Source organism: Pagrus pagrus (genome assembly GCF_965226575.1).
Source record: "Pagrus pagrus genome assembly, chromosome: 9".
NCBI classification, from domain to species: Eukaryota; Metazoa; Chordata; class Actinopteri; order Spariformes; family Sparidae; genus Pagrus; species Pagrus pagrus.
In genome coordinates, this window is record NC_140193.1 from 20,894,738 (window position 1) to 20,917,863 (window position 23,126).

The 23,126-nt window shown below is 40.1% G+C and overlaps 1 protein-coding gene across 8 annotated transcripts; it reads right to left on the minus strand.

Annotated features, from left to right (window-relative positions):
- Nucleotides 1-1,681: 1,681 nt before the first annotated feature.
- LOC311262532 (immunoglobulin-like domain-containing receptor 2) lies at nucleotides 1,682-20,610 on the minus strand. Of its 8 annotated transcripts, none has more exons than XM_084361990.1 (10): nucleotides 20,295-20,610; nucleotides 15,366-15,695; nucleotides 14,564-14,683; nucleotides 10,362-10,418; nucleotides 8,162-8,308; nucleotides 7,885-8,046; nucleotides 7,500-7,613; nucleotides 5,717-5,918; nucleotides 4,380-5,037; nucleotides 1,682-2,303 (listed from the first exon to the last, which is right to left on the minus strand). In XM_084361990.1, exons 1-10 carry the CDS (start codon nucleotides 20,332-20,334, stop codon nucleotides 2,268-2,270), a joined length of 1,866 nt encoding a protein of 621 aa, XP_084218116.1. In that variant the 5' UTR covers nucleotides 20,335-20,610; the 3' UTR covers nucleotides 1,682-2,267. The 8 variants fall into 8 exon arrangements, with proteins under 8 accessions (XP_084218116.1, XP_084218115.1, XP_084218113.1 ...); XM_084361989.1 differs by having other exon boundaries at nucleotides 1,682-2,991; XM_084361987.1 differs by lacking the exon at nucleotides 20,295-20,610 and adding an exon at nucleotides 2,917-2,991 and having other exon boundaries at nucleotides 15,366-16,262.
- Between the last annotated feature and the right edge of the window lie 2,516 nt (nucleotides 20,611-23,126).

Genomic DNA, 23,126 nt, shown 5'->3' on the forward strand with positions numbered 1-23,126 from the left:
TGTGTCTTTATCTCCACTGTGCACAGAAGATTTACACTGCAGTTTGCAGGCTGTTAAACCTGACTGACACGGGCCTCTGACACTGATGTTAACATTCAATAGAGAAACAATACAACTACAAAGGGACACGAAACAACCAAAAGGAGACAACACAAGTTCAAAGACACACAAAAGGAGTTCAGAAAGACACAAAATGACCAAAAAAAGGACACAACACAAGTTCAAAGACACACAAAATGACCAAAAAGAAACACAAAACAACTACAAAGAAACACTAAATGACCAAAAAGAGACACAAAACAACTACAAAGAGACACAAAATTACTTCAAAGAGATCAAGAATAGATACAAGATGACTACAAAAAATTGCAAAACGATGACAAAGAAGAGCAAAATCATGGCAAACGTACAACAATAAATAACACAAATTGTGTATTAATGTCATTTTTCTCTAGATGCACGGTCATGATGTGCCATTTAGCCCATTTTCACCGTAAAATACTTTGTATAAACATTTTAAAGCTGCACACTTGCTTTACATGATGACGTGCGCTGACTTTGTGTAGTTCTGTCGATGAAATAAAACTCTAGTGTTTATTCAGTTGTGTACATTTGATAAGCTGTGATAAAAAAACACAGACTTTATCCAAGGTACTCACACGTTATCACACATATCCTCAAACACAATACATGCTCTTTTTTGTGTGTGTTTGGATTTGTTATTTCTTTTTTTCTTTTATTTATTTAAGAATTGTCTTTTGGTTCATTGCAGTTTTGTACATTATGTAATACAGCGTTTATAAGATTAGATGTAAGGAATGAAGAACTCAACCTGGGACTCACACTCTGGTTTAACCAGGTAAAGTCTATAAGAATCTTTTTGGTCACTTGCTGAATACAACCTGATCAAGACGTAATGTCCGAACATCGTAGCTGCACTCAAATAAATTATTATTTATTTATCAGAACATCTATTCAGTGTGTGGAGGCCTTTTCGTCTAGTTTATTTAAATATCATTTCTGTTTTAACCAAAGCACCTGATGTTATATTGGTAGGTGTAAACTCCATTTCGGGTATTTTGTGAAATCTACTTTCACATGTTCTTGATCTCCTCTGATGAGGAGATTAAAAAAAGAAAAATAATGTGTTGAGACACAGAAGTCTGCTGAGCAAACCACATCAAATCTGCACAAATGTTGCTTTTGAGACTGCTTGTACGCAGCACTTGACTTTCACAATCCAAACATCCCGTATTGAAAGTGCGCCTTGGTTGTGCCTCTGTATAAATCTGATGTCTTACCTCCACCTCAAAAAATCCTTATTGTGTTTCATATAGAGCTGTAACGATTTGTCAGTTGATAAGCAGTTAGTTGGAAATTATATTATCCTTTCAGAAAAAATGGCAACATTTTCTATTACCACCGTCTTATTTGATGATTTGCTGCTTTTCTTTGCTTTAATTTTTAAGTGACCTGAAAATCTTTGGGTTTAGAGTGCTGGGCATTTGAAGATGTCACTTTGAGCATTTCTCACTGACAATTTATAGAGCAAATGATGAATTGATGAATTGAGAAGATTTTTGCTAGATTAACTGATAATGAACCCAATAACAAGCTTCTTTCCTTACTATGTAACCCCCCCCCCTTCAGGATAATAAAATTACATTATTGTAGGACAGCGAAGACTTAAGAGTTTTCTTTATTTAAAAAGTATTTATGCAGTGCAATTTAAAAAAACAGATTCAAGGTACAGTACTTACATACAGTACAATATCAACATGAGACAAACATACAAATACAAAGTGAACCTGAGTGGCAGTGAACTGATTGAGTATGACGTCTGTAGGAAAATATAGGACTGTGGTGTCCTGCTGAGTATAAAGGCCATTCTGAATTGGCAGATAATAATAATAATAATAATAATAAAAAAAACATATTGGCACTGGTGTAAGTAAATCCTCACATCATCAAACTCAACAAGTAAAAACTGATGCACACACCTCATACATAACATCTGTAGACTAGAATTCATGCACATGAGTAAAAACATCCTGTACTAACAGAAGCGACAGCACATGCTTCTTTATGCACATTAATTTCTCAGCGTTTTCCATCCACTACGCTGTTATTCTTTTGTCGGTGCAGTTATTTCAGTGAGATGACTTCATGTGGCTGATGGCAGAACAGTTAGCCTCTCCTGCGTGGCAACAGGACGGTTTAAGTGGACAGATTGGCCGTGCTGTGCGGGTCGAGGCTGGCAAACCTTGTCACACTATGAGAGAGTCCCTGCTCAGTGCAGTGCTCTGTTAAAGAAATACACCAAGAGGCCACATGTTAGAGACTGTGCATTCATGCTCATGCAAGGTTAGTCCAGCCTCTGAGTTTTATTACGACTCACAGAAAGCAAGAAGCTCAAGTTGTGTTAGTAGTTATGACTGTGATACTGATTGCAGTGAGAAAATGACATTTAGTGAGCCAGTTAGTGAGCGTTTGTAACACTGTGATTGTTGTTAGCATGGGCAGGTTATGAAGTACATATCTGAGTTAAATCATAAATGTGATTTGTAGTTGCTTTTACATAGATACAACCATATCAGAGCTATATTATAATGCTTCAGTGTTAAGACCATAAATCATGTATGTACAATGCACAAAAGACAGTAAACTTATGTACATAATACTGTAAAACATTTTCAAATGTCTAAGTACAGAGCTGACGTTATTCTATTTTATTGTCATTGTCAACAAATACCATGTAAATATCAAAACCAAAAACATGACTTTCACACTCCCTGGAGCCTATTTGTTCCTGCTTAAGATATACATCATCAAAAAACATGTCAGAAATATGCAGTTTGTAGTTCTTTAAAGTCATTTTTGCGACATTCACATTCAACCGGGGATTTTAACAATTACCTCATCAGCGTCTTAAATCTTTAAAGACGGATTTCACCGCTGGAAAGATGGCCCATGCAGGAAACTGAGCTGTCTCTGCAGTAGAAAGACAAATATTTTCTATATTGTTACCACATGATCAGAGAAACAGAGTAAAGTGGGCCGCACCGGACCAATACACACTGTTGGGCAGCGCCTAGTTTTTGGTTCGTTGTGCGAACTGACACAGGGAACAATAAGACGGCCAGCTGGTAACAAACAATATGGTATTACATCAAAACAGTACACTACTTTCTTGAGGAGAGGAACAGACAATGAACAGGATTGTGGTTCATATTTGATCCGCACTGCCTTGTTTTACATTTCAATCAGAGTTTTTTCAGCCTCCATTTTCACAGTACAGAAACAATATGGCGACCACTTCTGGTTCATAATCTTTCTCTACTGCAGCTAAATTTTAGGCAGCGTAGTAACAGAAACTTTGTTCATAGTTTATCAGCACTGCCTGGTTTAGACAGTTTGATCGGAGAGCAGTGAGATGCTCCTCACTCAATCCAAGAGAGAGAGTTACATACATATGATGCGTTTTGCATCATTTTGCCGGCCATAGAGTTGGAGTGTCTGGGTGCAAAATAGAGAGAAATTTAACATGGTTCAATTGCATATACCAACAACATTGTGGTGATACGAAGCTGGTTGAAAATTGTCAAACTTCCTGTTTAAGTCTTCACGATATCTCAGTGTTTTTTAAAGAAATGCTTAGTTATCTCATAACAACAGTAAACAGTCGTAAACAGAAGTCAATAGTGAATTCGTTGGGCGCTACATTCAGACGTGGATTAATACACATTTGGTCGGCTTGTGCAGAGATCCCCGACCCCTCCAGACTTCGGAGTATTTGCCACCACTCAGCAGGTCTTCAGGACCGGGGGTAACCAGTATGTCATCACCACTTTTCAGCATTCACTAGTACTCGAAATCTGTGAGGCACCAAGAGTTTCTGAGAGGTTTTATTAAAGTTTATTTTTAGTTTATTTTTTTTGCCCACTCTCTGTCTCTCTGTCATTATCTAACTTGGTGTACTTTTATGTTGGGAGGATAAATCAAGTGACTGAAACAAAGCTTTCAAGATATGTGAACAGGCACGTGAACCCACAAAGACTAATGGGACAGACTACTGTTTACAGATTACTGTTTATCTCCCTGTACTGATGGGATGTCGAGAACAATTACACTTATGGCAACTGTCTACAAGTGCTTCAGTGTGACTCGCTGATGTGTTTTCAATAGTTTCAATAGTTTTATAGCACAGAGGATTAAGCTACATCAGGCTACACAGATGATACTTTTCATGGTATTTGTTGACAATAGAAACAACACAGAATACAGCCAGACTGATCCCGTAACTACTCACAGGATGTAGAGGCTCTTTCCTGAAGAGCTGAAGAGGAAAGAAGTCCATGTTACTGCTACAAGTAACTCACCAGGTTTCTGTTTCTCTCTCTCTCGTCTCTGCCCCCCTGCAGTGTGTGGGACGCTCCCTGGTTGGGGCGGGTGTAACAGAAAGGCCTCATGGGTGGTTCAGTGGTCCTGTATCGCTCTGACCTGGGAGGTTCTGCAGTGCGGTACCTGTCTGCAGTCGGCTCTGCCCTGCGGTACCGCTCAGCCTCCCACTCAGAGTACGGTGGCAAAGGGTCCTCCTCTTCTGGATGGTTGCTAGGCGACCGGCTGTAGTAACTATTGCTGCCCTTTCCTCTGGAGCTGCCCTTAGAGGGAGTGTCACTGTCCTCGTCCGGCCTAGCAGCACCTCCTCCCCGCCTCGCTTTGCTTTCCAGCACACTGCTGAGGTAGGCGTCGTCGTATCCGTGGCTTTGAGGCGGTCGGGAGGGGCGGTCACTGTCCCACGTGTCCCTTCTCTTCTGTGGTAAAGGTGAGGGGCTGCGGCGGTTCCATCCATCATCCTCATCTCTGTAGAAACGTCTGGGAGGGCTGTAATCCCGCTTGTAGGCCCGTTCTGGAGGCTCAGGCCTACGTCTACTGGAGTCGTAAGATCGGGCGAAATCCTCCAGCTCGTCCAGGGAGCCTGTGCGCCCTCTTCTGCTCAACGTCTTCCTCTGTAAGTGCTCTGAGCTACAGTTCCACCTGCAGTAAGGAAGAGCACACAACTTAGCACACAGTGACATGGAGTTTATACAATAACAATAATTATAATACGTTTAACAAAAACACTTTCACACTGGACAAACCAGCTAACTTCTGGATTTTGTTATTCTGTGTGAAAGGGCACAATCGGCATTCACACCCAGGTCAAACGACTGTAGTAGTCACAGGTGATGGAGGCAGTGCAAACATGACACTTTTCCAGCACAATGCTTTCACACGCATTGAAGTTTGGGACGTTGGCGTGTAAATACTTTTTTTATCCGTCTCCACTCATGCAGCGCTCAAACGTCACTCAGTTAGAGCTGAGTTTGAAAGAGAGACTGAAGTAAAGGATGAAAAAATGACCATGGTAACATTGTCACTGGTCTCCATGCTGCTTTCTACTGTTCCCTGTTTTCCAGTGTGTTTGTGAGGTTGAATGTGAGACACCAGAAAAAAATAACAACAAGCGAAAGGCAAACTTTTAAATAAAAATAATAGTGTCTTGAAGACAAAGGTGGAGAAGACCCTGTCTCCTCAGGTCTGGTGCTTCATCCTGGATGATGGGGAGAGGAGGTTAGTGTTGAATGAGCAAGGAAGGTAGGAGGGGATGGGTTATGAAGCCTCTTGTGAATGAGGAGAGATTTTGAATAACCACCAGATAACACTGTAACTGTACCTTCTGTCCAGCTCATCATCTGACTGGTTGCCTCTGTCCCGTCTGAGCCTTCGACTGCGTGTTGGTGGAGCTGCTCTCAGCACCGACTGGTCGTCGAGGTCTGCGATGGGCGGGAGCGCCTTCATCTGGACCGTCTGATAGGTGTGTCTGAAGTCTGTAGTTCCTCCATCGTGAAGAGAGCTCAGCTCTGACAGGCTGCAGGCTGTTGGGACACATCAGTTTAGGCTCATTTACTATTCTCACTTTAAATCGAACCGGGAAACATTTTTCAGGTTATTTTTCCCTAACCACCAACTGTAGGACACAACTATGACACTACTAGATGTGGTCTGCTAGAGGTGCTGTGAAGGTGTTAGGGTAAGAGCATCACCTACTTTCTGGTTTAAAGTGACAGAGACTATATAATCATGACCACTGAAAGATTATAGCTGACAGCAAAGTACTGAAGGAAGTGATATGATATATGATATATGATATAAGTCTGTAGATATTCTTTTTACCCCTCCATGTAAACAGATGCCATAAAAGGACAAAAACTGATTCTTCTAACACTATTGCTAACACATTGTATGTGTTTCCAAAAAGCCTCATGCACCCTATTCCTCTGAGCAATAGAGCCATTTCAATAAACAAGGAAACAGTAGTTAATTCTGAGTGAATCCTCCACACACCGTTCTTGTAAATACTCTCCAAAGCACCACATTTGTATTAATCCACCACAGAAAATAGTCCCCAACAAATACACTATTTATTCCTGTTTGAGTAATATTTACTAAAAACTATAATATTATATTATACCTTCAGTAGGAACCAGCAGGCTTGCACACAGGCCGGAGAGATCATAAAGTATGAAGAGCACGACTAATGATGGTGTATTCATGGACTTTGTTGACATTAACAATTATCCTCAGCGTCATCCTTTAAATGTGTACTAGACGAAGCACTTCTTTCTGATGAACTGACTCACTGTAGCCGCTGCTCTAAATCAGTGCACATATACTACATTAAACTGCAGGCAACAAACAGACCAAGTAACTGTCACTGGTGCAATAAAACTAAAAAATAGTTTGATATTTTGGGCTATTTTCCTTCCACAAAATGTTTTATTTCAGACTATTGGAGAGAAAAATTACAAATTAAAATTCCTGTGGTATCTGTGAGTCAGTGATCAACACTCTTGGTAGTTGCCAGTTTGTGGAAAAAAACCTGCAAAAATAGAGTTCTACAGTATGTGCCCAGCTTGCTAGCGTTAGCAATGTCAGCTTGTACATCAAACTGGCAACCACTTGAGGGGGCAGATGGTCCAAACAACAGCTGTGTTGTAACGTGAATGCAATGTAAGGGGGAGATGAGATGCCACATTTAGTGGCTCAATAACACCTTTAATTAGAACATATGAACATAAAATATCCAAAAACCTGTAATACAAACAATAAGTGTCTTCATGTGATTAATCTATTACTAAAGTTTCACAATGATGTGTATTAGGTAAAAAAATCTTTTTTTCCCTTTTCACCATTTTTGTCTAAAAATGTGGAATTTTACAATAAATGTCCTTAAAAGCACTTTTTCTCAAAATTAGTTTTTTTCTCACACTTCGAACCAGAAATTCGAACCACTTTTTGAACGCAGTTTTGAATGTTGTTAGATGTTATGACATGAATGTAAGGATTAGACGAACACTAGCACGGGTTAATTTACACAAATCATGCACATTAAGGAGACACACTTGGTCACACAGCCACACAGGTGACAGAAACTGGCCCAGGCTGTGCCGGCTTACGTTTGAGTGCAGCCATCTTGGCAGAGGGAAACTGAGCCAGCTCCTTCTCTATGTAGTACAGAACTTTCATTGCGTCCTGGTCTGGACTGGATTTCACTCGATAACCACTGCGCACTGTGGATGTGGACAGACACACACAAACGTACAGTACGCACACACGGGGACATTAACCATGCAAGGACACACACATATAGACATAATGCTCGTCTCACAAAGCAAAAACAACCAGACGTAAGTATGTTAAGATTAAATTTAAACATGCATCTGTCATTTCTTCTCTGTTGGTTAGAGACAGACTCTGATGGGGATGATGGATGATGGATGAAATGAGGGTTAGTCCAGTCAGACATGCTGTTAGAGCGCTCTGCTATCTCTGCACACTCACCTCCAGCCAGGTTGTTCTCCACTGAGGGGATAGAGGTGATCTTGGGGTCCATGTGGGATGAAGGGGCCACAGGAACCACAGTAGGTACACCAGGAATGTAGTATGGATACACAGGAACCGGAGCAGGCGGTCCACTCTTTGCCATCTTCCCCGCCTCGTATACTGAGCAGGAGAACAACCAAACAATCAACCTTCCATACAGAGTGATCGGTATTTAAGATGATACCGATGATGAACATGGAACTTAATTCAATATTATCTGCTTGTTAATACTGACAGTGTCGTGGACAGCAGCAGGTGTCAGGGCAGCAGCAGCAGTGGACGTAGCAGCAGCAGGAGTGAGGACAACACTGGCACCAGCAGATGCCCAACAGTAACAGGAACAAGATGCTGCCCAGGACTACAGATCCCACAAACGCCCACTCTGGAATATAGACACACATGCACATTATTTTGTGTTAGGTATGGTATGATTCAGTTCAAGGTGTGACGTTTTTACTAGTGCTGGAAAACATTTAATAATCACAGATCCAATTAATATCACAACAACACACAGATATAATGTGTTGCTCCTGTAAAACAACTAAAGCACTCGACAGACTGGTCTGTAAAAGAACTTGTATCAGGATCTTAGCTGACTAACAGCAGATGCTATAATCTAAGTACACGTAGTCTGTTCTAAGAAGATTGATATGTGTATTTACTGTATACATGTTGACTTTGTGCATATACTTAATATATTACATGAGGCGTACTGCATCTTATGGTATTTGCTCAGCAGACTGGTATGACAGATACCGATTACGGCTAATCAAGGAGACCGATTACCAATATTTACATGTATTTGCAGTAAAAATAAAAATCTTTGCATCAGATTTTAAAATTAATGGTGATGTAATGTAACTAAGTGCAGTTTAGTCATATACTGCACTTAAGTACAATATGAGGTACTTTAGTTGCGTATTTCCATTTTCTGCGCCACTATTCCACTACATTCAACTTTAATTACTAGGTTAATATGCAGATTCTGATTAAACGTTTAACATACATGTCGTATAAAGTAGATTTATGTGGGAAAAATCAATAGAAAGAGTGAAAAAAAACAAACAAACACACAAACATAAATATACACCAAAAAAGTTAGAATACTCTGTCCAAGCTCTTATCATATACTTTGACATACATTGCACAACAACTGCAAAAGTCCTCTAAAGTGACACTTTATATTTGTATGACAATTCTGGGTATTTTCGTACTTTTGCCATCACCCCTAGTGATGTTAAAATATTGCACTCATTGAGTTAATTGCTGAGTTATCATAACGCAGCAACAACAAACACAAGCAGTCAGATAATCAGAGAAGTTTAAAACAAACGCTCAGTAAACTAAACTTTTGTTTTGGAAGACAAAATAAAGGCAAATGGAGTAATTATCACGCAAATTGTTCATTGTAAACATCCTTCACAGTTTACGGACTGATTTCCTGGTTCAACTTTGACTTGCCGTAGACAGTTTTGGTGGTTAAGATCAGTGGTTCTCAAACTGTTTCCTGTCAACAACCCCCAAACTGACCCAAACTAAACCTCAGAACCAGGGATCAGGTTTTGTCCCAGGATCCCCCAAGAATTTTTCTTTCAGATAATTTATTACAGAAAGTATAAGAAAGACACAGCAATGACAAATTTGTCATAAATTCAGTAATTGTGTCAGTTATGGATGTAATTAGAGTGAAAATTAATTATTCCCCTTTTTGCTTTTTCCCCTTATTCCCCCAGAACCTTCCGGTCCCCACTCTGAGAACCACTGGTTTAGATAATCTGTCTAAACTGATCATCTGACCACTTGTATCTTTTGCCCTGTTGGACACAGTTATGTAAGTGTAACCTCAGTGATTACAATGTTGTAATAACTATAAGAACTATAACTATAAGAAAAAATGTTAAAAACAAAAATGTATTGTGATAAACCAAAAGTTTCCCTTTAAAACCATGCTGCTGTTTACCTTAAATGCTGATCCAGAGACCAGAGAGCTCTAAAAAAGTAAACTTCAGACAAACGCTGGGGAGATCTGAGTGACTCTTATCCATCATCGCATCTCCAAAGCATCCAGACTCTAATGACAAACTTCCTCAGGGTGTGCCGAGAAGCAAAATCCACTTTAAGTCAACACATATCCCCTCTGGAGTTCACATCATGAGAGGATGTAAAGGATGTAAAAAACTGAGAGTCTGTGATTTATTTCTTTATGTAGCTTCTATAACTGACTGTGTGTAGTTTCAGGTTGGGTTACACACTCTTTCTGTACATTTTCGTTAAAATGTAAAAGTTCTGTGTCAAAACGGACTTGGGAATATACGGTACCTTTGTTAGTCAGAGAGAGTTTTGATTGGTCAGTAAGAATTGAACATCAGGAGGCATTAGGAGGAAGCTAGAAGACGGCAGGCAGTGAGACAGAAGTTGCAAGTGAGTAGCCGTACCTGGCATAATCTCCACATCAAACTCAGGTAGGAGATCGTCCTGCTGACCTGTCCTGCCTGCAGAGAAGAGGGAGAGCACAGGTGAAGGCCGGCAGAGGAAGCAGGAAGCAAGAGTCAAAAGGTCAGGCAAATAAGGAAATTTGGTAGCAGAGTGGATTATTGATGGTCATGCATCAAAATCAGCAAACGTACAGTAACAAAGCATAAATGTCCCAATACATGTTGAAATAAGTGATTTGCCATGCTAGCGGTGGGATGGGAATGTTGGATACTACTAACAACAATTGATGGATGGATTACCATTAATGTTTGGGACTCAGAGGATGGTAAAAGGGATGATAATCCCTGGCTTTTCATCTAGCGCCTCCACAAGCTGACAATTCTGGTTTGAAAAGAGGTGAGGCAAAGAGGTGGAGCGTGACTGAACTGAGGTGGACCTAATGAAGCCTGGTTGTTGACAGCTAGTGGCTTGGTGTCACTTAAAGCGCCCATGCCCCTAACTATGCATCACCAAAAATGTTTTTTTTTGTAAACATGTTTATTTCTGCTACAAATTTGAGCATTTTAATATGGTGGTCTATGGGGACTGACTTGCTTTTGGAGAATGCCTCATGTGGCCATTTGAGGAGCTGCAGTTTTTAGTTAATGTGGGTTGGCTTGATTTCTTTTTGTTTTAGCCCTGGTGAGTTACAGCTTGTTTATAACCAAATACCTGCAAAACTAATGGCACTGTTTTTAGCGCTAATTATCACATATTCACATGCTAACATACTAAACTAAAATGGTGAACACGGTAAATATTATACCATACTTGCCAACCATGAGATAGAAGCAGTATATTTTACAGAATGCATGCCTCTTTCCTTTAAAATGTTATAAATCAGGAGAAATACAGGAGAATTGTGACCCCAGGAAGAAACAGGGAGTTGGGAATTACAACTGGGAGTCTCCTTGGAAAATTGGGAATGTTGGCAAATATGATTGTACCTGTTTAACATCAGCATGGTAACATATCATATGTCAGTGCCGCTAGCATGACTGTAGTGTTTTTATCACATGAATCACACGAATGTGATGAAAATATGATGCCACAGAGTTTCTCAGCACTGACTTCAAACATGCTGACCTATTAACATAAATCATGTAAGTCAGAGGTCAGAGTTCAACGTGCACTTTACTTTGGATCTAATTTTAGCAGGAGGTCAGCAGTACTGTATTTCTGTAATGAGCTAGACACCACTCATGTGCCTCTCTGCTGGCGTCGAAACTGCACACTAATGAACGCACATGCCAGTGTACACACATGCTACACGCATACAGACACACAAACACACGCACACAGAGAGAGATTGTGCGTGAGGACAAAGAGGAGGTTTGGGAAATTGGGGCACATAATAATTCTGGGACACAAGTTTACCGTGAGAGCTCATCGAAAAAAAGGTCACACAAGTTGTATGGTTGTGAAACAGTGTCTCTTTTGTGCTTTATATACAAAATAAGCAGGTCAGAAGAGGGGAAATTTAAGGTAACTAGAACTACAAAAATACAGAAATATAAAGGGACTGCAACAGTTGTGCTGAGGCTGAGACACAACTGCAGGTGTTCATGTTGTCAGTGTGTGTTTATCATGACTATAATTACGGTAAAGACCAGTCCCTGTCTGATCTGTCTGTGTACAGTGATAGACTAAACACCTACTGGCTCCAGAGTGCTGAGTAGACTGTTACTATGGAGGGAAGGAAAAAAAAGCGTACTGTATCCTTCCCACCTGATTAAAATAAGTAATGTTGGCTCCCTGACCTGGCACACTCATCTGACATACCATAAAGCTCAGTAACGCTGAGTAACCTGAGAGAGCCGGGGAGCTATGCAGCCCTGAGCGGGAGGCAGGCAGTGAGAGATGCAGAGAGCCATGGAGGAGTACATGAGGAGATATTGCAAGACAAAAGGGCGAGCAAAGGGAGTGAATGTCAGAGAGGAATTAGTAAGTGTGAAAAAATTAAACCAGAGATTAGGGAGATGGTGAAAGAAGAAACATCAACACATGTTGCTGAAAAGAATTCTGGGAAATAGCTTGTTGGCTTTCTGAGAGTTTGATGAGAAGATTGACTTCACTGCCATGACTGTAGGCCAAATATGGAGCTGCATTGAGGCAACAACCGGTTAGCTTAGCTTAGCATGAAGGCAGGAAGAAGAGCAAAACAGCTGGTTGACACACTATCTCTTTTGTTTTATTCTTACAGAATCGCAAGTTAAAAATGATATATGGGGAGTTTTTATGGAGATGTTAATCTGAGTTTAAGAGGTGCACGTGAGCTAATTTTGTAACTTTTGGACAATGCCATGCTAGCTGTTTCCACCTTTTATTGCTGAGCTAAGTTAATTCATACAAAATCAGAAGTTTAAAATCAAGAATTATTGGTTTTGTGGCAGGTTATGTGCGGATTGTTAACAGCTGAAACAAACACGATGTAACATGTTAACCAGTGAGTCCAGTCCTTATTATTAAGAGAAGCTAACTGGCTGCTATCAGTAGCTTGATATTGGACTGACATGTATTAGAGTGGTGGTCACATATTCTGTACTCTGTACATATCTGAAGTCTTTGCTAAATGCCACCTGGTTTTACACGCTTTCTAATTCAAACTTCTTTAAAACGACTTGGCAAAGTTAAAAAAGATTGTGGCACCAAAACCCAGTGTAGTCTTGTTATTCCCACTCGTTTAATCCCCCTCCTTCTCTCCCCTGAGCTGATTATAATCAGATTAGTGCTCAGTGGAGGAGGGCTGCATGAGCAGATGTTAATAGTACAGGCACATCCGGGTTAGTCAAACTTAAAGGTAGGAAACCATTTTGCAAAACATTCAGATCACATTGTTGTGAGAGTTAAGCTCCCTTTCTACGTCCTTCTCTTCATGTCTACACCAGCAGCGACCCTTAACATCCTCCAGTGTCCTCTCAAACAAAGCTGGTTGCCATTCTCACAGTTTAAGGAGGGTTTTTGGCAACAGTCTCCACAGTTTCTCACACTGAATGGACTTGCCACTTCAAGTTTCATTAACAGAAGATGGTGAATCTCTGACCTTTGGCAATGAATTTTTAGCTGTTGAGTGTAGCATGGAGGAGAGTTGTATAATCATTAATCAGCCACAAATACACAAACTGCTGTACGGGTGAAGATACAGTTTTTGAAGCAGTACGACCCTGACATCAAAACAAAAGTCATACTTTACTAATAAAAGTAACGATATTGTGTTAAAATATTACTTTGGTAACAGTGAAAAATCACCCATACGAAAAGCACTGTAGCAAAGTATCTGCTATTTAAAACTACTTAAGTATCAAAAGTACAAGTTAAAGTACATTATACATATATTTACAAATATGTACGGTATATACTGTATACTTTGGGTCAGCATTTTTGTGATTATTATAATCTTTTTCTTTCTTTTTTAAAAATCTGATTGAATGAAATAAATTATTTTCAAAATGTACTACTTTTGCTCTGATGCAGCATCCAATCTGCAAAGTAACTAGTAACTTAATTGATCAAATTAATTCAGTGGAGTAAGAGTACAATATTAGTAGTAGGAGTAAATGGACTTGCATTTCTACTGAGCACTCAAAGTGCTTTACAACACTTGTCACATTCACCCATTCACACACACACATTCATACACTGATTGCAGAGGCTGCCGTACAAGGTGCCAACTGCTCATCAGGAGCAATTTGGGGTTCAGTATCTTGCTTAAGGACACTTCGACATGCAGCTGGGGGAGCCGGGGATTCGAACCAGCGGGTAGAAGTATAAAGTAGCAAAAAGTGGAAATACTCAAGTAAAGTAGGTTACAAGTACCTCATCATTACACTCAAGTACTGTACTTCAGTGAATGTACTTAGTTACATTCCATCAACTGACTTATGATGTGAAGTACAGTCCAGCCAAATCCTTGTCAGCCCTGTAAAGTAAACCGTTGGCTAAACTGTGTGAAGAGGCAAACGCCATTTGGCCGTCTCCATGGAAACGGTTGTACAGACACGGTGGAATGCAGAGCAACAAAGAGACTATTTCTAAAACCTTTACGAACATTTAGAAATCAACTTCACTGAGCTTAATTATCAACCAAATCGTGCCCTCATGTCATGATCAGACTCAAAGTGCGAGTCTTTACGTGATGACTTTGATCAAAGTGTGGTCATACCGAGCACCAGTAACTCCAGCTGGCCCTCGTTCTTCCCCTCCAGGTCATCAGCAATGACGATTTTACAGAAGTACACTCCACTGTCGCCCCACTGCAGCTCCCCGATACGCAGGTCTGCCTCTGCACAGAGATAGGAAACAAGGTTAGACGTGCTGTTTGTGGTGAGAAGTCAAATGAGATCAGGACAACAAAGCAGGTCAACGTTGAATCAGTGTATTCGTGAATTAAAATCGTTGACAACAACCTGACCATAATGACTCGGTTCCTGACACTCTAAATAGATTACCAAGACCAAATCTTTTCAGTGCTAGCGCTGATACAAACCCACTATTTTAAACTGTATTAAAGGTAAGTAAGATAGTTGATTGCTGAGTCTCATTTCCAAGTCGTCAAATACTGATGCTTTGAGTTGGTGGTTGCCATGACTCCCCAAAGAGTGGTCTTTGACGACCCGGGAATTAGACCAGCAATCAACTATCTTTCTCAAGAATCTCTTACTGCAGCTTTGAAACGACAACAGTAGGACTTTGTGTGACGTGCTACGTTCCACTGACACATTTGGATAGAAGACGGGTGTTTTGCCATGATAAGGCTTGAGGTTTTAACAAGGAGTCATACATGAATAGGAGTGAGAGCCGGGGGTGTGATCGTGTGTGTTTGTAGGGTCGACTCTATTGTGGGACAAAGACAAAAGAGGTTTATTTAGAGAACAGGAAACACAGAGCACAGTCAGCTCTGATTCCTGAGTGCAAACAGCTGCAGAAACTCTCTCCTGAATTCAACTTTAAAAATGATGACTTACTGTTTACGATGGTGATGTCTCTGCCTTTGTAGTGCTCAGCCAGCGTCATTGAAGCTCCTTGCATCGAGGCAACAACCCGGACTGTGCGGCTGCTGTCTGAACACTCCAGGTGGGACGTGGCGCCCAGCTCAGAGGCCTGGACGGCCAGAGTCTCGGGCACAGTGAAGGACTCTCGTGTGCGGTCTCGACAGTAGGACTTGTACCACCACTGCACCACCGGGGTCTGGCTAGATGCCGTTTGGTACTGACACGGGAGGACCACAGACTGGAAGAGCATTGCAAACCGCTGCTTCTCTCGTACTGTGACGTGCACGCCATCGCACACACACACTGATACAGACAAAACACAAAGAGAAAGAGAGATGGAATAAGTTAAAATGAACATTTGACTATTTTAAAACAATGGACACATATCACGCAAATGTTGCTCAGAGATAAAATTGTGTGCAGCAAACTTCAAACACAGCAGAGATGCAGCAGTGAGAAATACCTGCTTCACCTACTCAACTCACAATAATCGTAAACCAGGCACCTTCACAGAGTTTATTTACTCATATTGCACCCTATCACCCAGTGTGACCATTAGAGGGAAACAGAGTATAGAGCTGCAACAATTATTTTACCTCTCATCCATATCTAAGTTATTTTGATTTATCATTGTATAAACTATAGTGAAAATAAATACAAAAAGATATTATGATTTCCTTCAGCCTAAGGTGACGTCTTCTAATTGCATCTTCTGTCCAATCAACAGTCCAAAACCCCACAATGTTCAGTTTGCAACGATATAAAACAGGAAAACGAAGCAAATCCTCATTTTTGAGAAGCTGGAGCCAGAAAATGTTTGACAGTTGTACCTTATCAATTACTTAAAAGACAAGTTCGCCGAAAAATGAAAATTCAGTCATTATCTCCTTACCCCCATGCTGATGGATTTCATAGTTCACAAAACATTTCTGGAGCTTCACAGCAAAACAGTGTTGCAGCATTCTCCTAAACAACTGAAGTAGATGGGGACTTGTTTTATAACATAAAAAACAACTGAAAAAGCATAAAATGACTCCATGCAGCTCCTCCAGCGTAATCAAAGTCTCCAGAAGCCCAGAGATCCCAAAGTGATCTTAAAACACATTATTTACACCCTTTTAAAGCCGAAATCTTCACTTAAGCTGCCACGCTAAAAGCGTTAGCATGCATCCCTGTGAAGTGGGTGTACACATTGACTGCGAGTTGAGGATGTACATATCAGCTTTTCAAATCAATTTGGGATCTTGGTGTTTCCAGAGACTTGGATTAAGCCAGATGAGCCGTATGGAGCCATTTTATGCTTTTTTTTCCAGTTGTTTTTTTACGTTCTAAAAAGCCTAAAAGTCTCCATCTACTTCAGTTGTTTAGGAGAATGCTGCAACACTGTTTTCCTGTGAAGCTCCAGAAATGTTCTGTGAATTACAATTTTCATTTGTGGGTGAACTAATGCAATAAATCCTACCTTCACGAGAATATGTTCAGTTTTTCTTGAAACTGTTCAAGAAAAGCGATGAATCAATATCTTTTTGGATAATGTAGTTTGTGGTGCTACTGAATTTTGTATCGAGAGCACTTTCCAGTAAAGCTGATTTACCTGCTGATATTTTTTAAATAAATGAGTAAATAGTCTGGTTTTTAAATTGTCAGGAAGTAGAGAAAAATGCAAATTACTAAAGTCTTTAAATGTCTTTTACTGTCCATCAAACTTGTGTTCAATTTTCTTTCAAATAAGACCTGCACTAACTGTTTCAGTTGTAGTTTCTGCTCATAGTTAGTCGACCATTATTGATATAAATGGGTGAGACAAACTGTTGCAGGGCTGTTGTATTGCACAATACTAGCTTAGACAGTAACTGTTTAAAGACAGGAAAAAGGATGCAGTTGGCATCTAGATCACAGGACAGCTGTGCTTCTTCTTTGTCTGCGTGGCTGACTCATGAGTGACTACACCTGGAAGATAGTTTGCATCATATCAAAACAAGAGCAAAGACAGGAACAGAGATTAGTTGTGTGGAGGGGGTGCCTCTGTTGCTCATGATACTGGGGTCAGGGAGGTTAAATTCCACTGTGTATGTGTGTGGGGGGAGCTGGGGAGGCCTGTGGAGAGGCAGGGGGTTGTCATCACAGAGGGAAGGGATGGAGAGCTCAGACGCTCGTGGGTACTTTCTTTCTGCTGGTCATATTAGGTCTAGGTGGGGCAGGAACTCGCTCTAAACAGTTCCCAGAAGATAGGAAATCAAAACAAAAGCAAGTCCACCAGCCTGCCTTTCCTTAGGACTGTTTATAGTATTTATCTAAAATGGACGCTTTTGTCTGCTTGTTTCCAGGCCGGTGTTACAACTGCAACTTAAGGTTATACCAAATCAATTTCAAACATACTAAAAGGAACTTTTAACTGGTTGTGAAACAGAATCAATTTAATACTGATGCCTCTCTATGACCTACATAAGGAACAACACCATCAGCAAGAAGACTGGCTCTTTTAAGGCCCGTCACTGGGTCAGATTCTGACTTATCCAGGTTGTATGAGTAATAAAATTGGTACTTATTATATCCCGGAGTGCTGTGGATAAATAGAGGACCAAAGCTGCTCTGTAGTCTTGGTGATACGGCATTGAAACAAAGTTTAAATCCCACATGAGCTGTGTTCAAAAAAGGAAAATAGTATTAAAAATGCATTGTTTCTGTCTTTCACTCACTTTCAAAACCAATGCATGCACTTGCCAATGATCCTTAGACACAAAGGGGCGGAAACACTCAAACAGTGTTTGTCAAAAAATTAATTTCCTTGTAATAGCTTTAATTAACTGACCAAGTGTTAAGTATATGTAGTGCAGGAAAAGAGTCAAAATTTGACGTCTACAGATGTGCCGTCCAAATATTAGTTATATAAAACCGATATAAAGCAGCACATGCTCACATGTGAGACGCAAACCAAAGAATGGTTTTCATTTTTGAATGAATAAATAACTGAAACCAATGTTTCCTGTTATTTCTCTGTCGAATCGATTAATCATTTCAGCTCATGCTCCTAATTAATGTGTTAATGATTTATTTTAACGACACACTGAGTCTGGTCAGATTAGCATCATCAGGTTTCTTCTTCCCCTAATTTGAAGCTACACTTTATCTTCACATTTCTCTGTACAGTGATGGTGGTGATGGAGCCAAATAATTTTCACAGGATAAGAGGAGGGGTGACCTAGCTCCTAAATTCCTCCCACGAAACAGCTCTGCTCTTCCCTTTGTTTCTTTTTTCATGGACCAGTCCATTGTTAGGTCTGACACCGGCGCTGACCCCCCCCCTCCCCGTCCCACTTGAGGAGCTGAGAGGGGGAGGAGGTCACAAACTCCTAGCCAATGGGGAGTATCTGGCCTCCTCCAGCTGGGTGTGAACAGACCAATTGACTGCAAGAGATTTAAACCAAACCGTTACCCTGTGAATACCATCAGTCTGAGGTGAGAGGAGTTTTGGATAAACAAACCCACAAACTGCTGGATGCATGATCAAACAGTCTCAAAGTGACTGTTAACTATTGTTTATGTGGAGCTAGACCAGGTGTGACTCACTGTAGGTTAATGAACAGGTTACCGTGGCAGCAGACAGTCTCCTCCTCCACCTGCACACACACTCAAGCCCTCATTTTAAGATTAGACTAACATTTAACAATACTGTGTGGTGACTGATGTGTTCCAGGTCAGAGCTCTGCTGCCGGACGCTGCTGCGTGTTTCCTGAAAACACAGACTTTTCCTCTCAGAAGCTGTCACATTTCCTGCCTACACTGCGGCGTGCATTCCTTCACATTGACTCATTAGCCCAACAATAAAAACACTGATAAGACTGAATATAGCTTCCACGTCCGATAAATGATTTCAATGCATTTTTACAGAAACACTCTGATAAGTGAAGTGAGCACTTTGTCCAGGAATGCTTTTCGAACAGATATTCTTTCTCAGGTACATGTTCAGCCATCTTGAGAGCCGATGAGCACTTCGTGGTCACTAAATGCAGCTTTAAAGGTATATAAACTATAGTATGAGGCTGTAATTAACGTTTACTTACATTTTTGATTAATCTGCTAATTCCTGATTAATAGATGTGTCTATAACATGACAGAAAATAGTGAAAAATGCTGGTTGTAATTTCCTAAAGGCCAAAGACATACATTTAAATAACTTGCTTTATATGATCAGCAGCCTTAACTTAAAAAAATCAATTCACTATAGTAAAATACACAGAAAACCACTGAATCATTGCATTTGAAAACCAGAACCCAGAACTGTTGCCATTTCTTAGCTAAAAAAATAAATACTAACGATAGTTGCAGATTAATTTTCTGTCCATCAGCTAATTGATTAATCGACTATTAACTGTAGCTGTGCATTGGCATATTGCACCTTTGAAGTACAGCTCTACCATTAAACTTTGTACTTTAAAATGTACAATAACGCTTTTATAGTCAACTATAGAGGTAACACAATACAGAAAGGCCTGTAACAGCAAAGCTAAAAGCCTCTGAGGAGTATTATTATCATATCTGAGTACATAAACATAAAGTAACATCAACACAATATTGAATGTATGACACTACAAAATCCGAGGGTTTAATAGGATTGCTCTACACACCCCATGATGTGTTATTAGTTCGTTAAAACCGAGGCAAAAATGTATTAAAATGGCGCATCCTTCTCTGTTTATTCACCCAAATGAGATATAAAACACAAAGAAGCTGTTTGTCAAGTGTTGTAAGAAGCCTGCACAGATCAGTCTGACACCGCTGTGCCTGCTGGGATAAGCAGTATTAAGTTTATATAGGATCAACCTGTTGCGCTGCTGTTGTCGTAAAGATGACTCATTTTTAATACACAATACGTGTTATATTGAAGGGAATACGACTCACCTGTTGCTCCCAGTAAAATAGCCAGCCGGTAAAAGTTCATTATACAGTCCGTTTTCAGGTTTAAGTGCAGTTTATCCGCATGTTGGTGATTCTCGGTGTCCGCTAACTGCTGCTGCTGTAGCTAACAGGACTCAGGCTGCGACTAACGGGACCGTACCACTTCACACAGAGGTGGGTCCCGACACGAACACGGCTCGGAAAACAGCCACAACTCCTCTCGTGATTTCTCGTTAAAATACAAGGTGAGTGAAGTTGTTTCTTTAGTTTGTTTCGGGGGGTTATTTTTAAATTTTGCGCAGCGGGTGTAGCAGTAGTGGTTACCGGGTGGAATGGAGAGGTCTGCCCGGTGTAAAGGTGGAGGGAGAGCGGTGAGCAGGGGAGGGGGGGCAGCTCCGTGATAAACCCAGGTCAGACTTGGCTTCACTGCACACAAACTGAAACATTTGACCCATTTTTTTAAACTCGATTTGATTTTATTCCATATAAATGCATGCTTACATCCATCATTTATCCCTGGCAAGTAACCTATGAACAAAAAGCTGCACACAAACATGTTACAAATGCATCAGTTTTAGTACAAATTCAATTCAGTAGGCTGTAAACCAAATCAAACAACAAGCAAAAGCAAAACAATGCAATAACATATGCAAAAAAAAAATGTAATAAGTAAAAAAAAATGCAATCACCTGTTTAACTCAAAGGTTAAAAATAAGTTTTAACTCAGAAGTAAATCTAGCTCAGATGCAAGCTGAGGCAGTTCATTACTTTTAATCACAAACTACAAGTTTAAAAGAGACGTACAATCAAAGGTAATGTACACATTTTATATGATGGAGTGACAAAAGAAAACACCCGTTATGCCTGGAACAATACATGAATTACTGCATTAGAAAGATGGCCTGAATATTTGTTGCTCAATGACCAAGTTACCGTTATTGATTGGGGCACAGGGCAAGTTTTCATGATTAAACAAATAAACAGTATCAATGTTAAAAGAAGGTTTTCAGAATGACATTTTCTGTTCTTAACACGCGAAGCTAGCTGTACAATTGATTTTATCATGCTGGTAACATTAAATCGTTTACATTAAATGTTATATGTTCACACCATTTCAACGTCCTTTAAGGGAAGTTGATTAATGAGTAATTTAAAAAAAGTGATGTAAATTCATGTCAGGTTACCAGAAGGCTAATATATTCTGGTTTCAACCCAGTTTGACTAATGCTCCCACTCAACTGTAGAGATAGACTCTTTATGCTGTATCACTTATGGCACAGTTGATATGATTAATTAATATGTTTTTAAACTATTGATATACATTTTAATTAAAGTCCATGGGCACCCATACTGAGATATCCCAGCATAAAAAAACCTCCCTGGCACATTAATTGAGGTCCTGATTGGTAGACATTTAAAAATCTCCCATCAGAAGCTCGAACATGAAGACCGATGGTCTGTATTTATCCACAGAACAGCATTGTACATTTAAGATGTGGAAAAAGTGCTTCAATCTGTTTTATACTATGACTGCAGAAAATAATTCCTCCTGATTGGCTGACAGGTGTCAATTATGGATCCATGGCTATCTCTTACAACCACCCTCAAGAACATCAAGTAATCATAGCAACAACACACAGCAGCGTCTCTCTGTTACCAGATTACTCTCACTCTTGAAACTAACTTGAAATGGGTCAAACTGACTACAAACAAACTTTTAAAATTTCAGCACACACTCCCGCTTTCCTTCAGTTGGAGACTGCGTTATAAGCAATAATAGACTCTGAGGTGCCAATATAGAAAGAAAATTCCCCTCTGCTTTGTGTCATGACAACGACACACTTTTACACTACTAAGTACAATGTATCATCCAGCTCAGACTAAACTAATTCAGTTACTAAGTAAATTTGCTTTGGTTGAGGCATATTTGGTCTTATAGGAAAGTTGTCTGGTGTCTTCTCAACTCCTACGAAAGGCCTGGACAGACGGCCCGTCCAAAAAAAAAGCCCAGCGTCTCATACTGAAGTGAAGTTGACATGTCGTGTAGTAGACTGCGTGACTTCAGTTGAACCATTCTCGCTCTTGGAGGTGGTCGGAGTGGATGGTCGGTTGGTACAAGCACAGGACTTTCACCCAAATGAATCACATACATGATGTTACTGAAGTTATAAGTCAGGTAGTTATTTTAACCTAAACCACAAAGTTTTCCTAAACCTAACTTAGTAGTTTTTGTGCCTAATCCTAATCAAACTGTGAGCACATGATGCAGGTCTGGTACATGTGTTGCTGGTATGCTGCAAATGTCTTGTTGTTTTGGGAACGGTGTCATACTCCGTTTTGGAGGTCACTGGCTAATCAATTGTTCACGTATGAGGATATATTGGAACAGGCCAGCATTGATAATCGCATTGATACATTGATCACCATGATTAGTTGTTTCGTGTGTGTGGCTGAAATAGGTCCAGTTAGCTCAGCTACAGTACCTGGCAACTACACTCACAAGAAGATATTCATAAGCTTATGCAGTGAATTCCCAAATAGTTCCTTTTATTTTCCTCAGTAGCAGAGAGCAGGCTTGTATGTGGGACCAGAATATTAAAGACATGCCTGCATTTCTAACGTCTTCAGTTCCCCATGCTACAATATAAATATTGCCATTTGCATTGGAATTAACTGTATTTGCAAGGATGCACAGATTAATTTTGCTGTCTCTCTTCATAATGTGACCAGACACTAAGCCAATCTGTAAACCCAGGGACATATTTTTAATCAGGTCATCAAAAAACAAAAAAAATATATTTTCATAGCATTAAATGAACATTCAGTAACACAAGG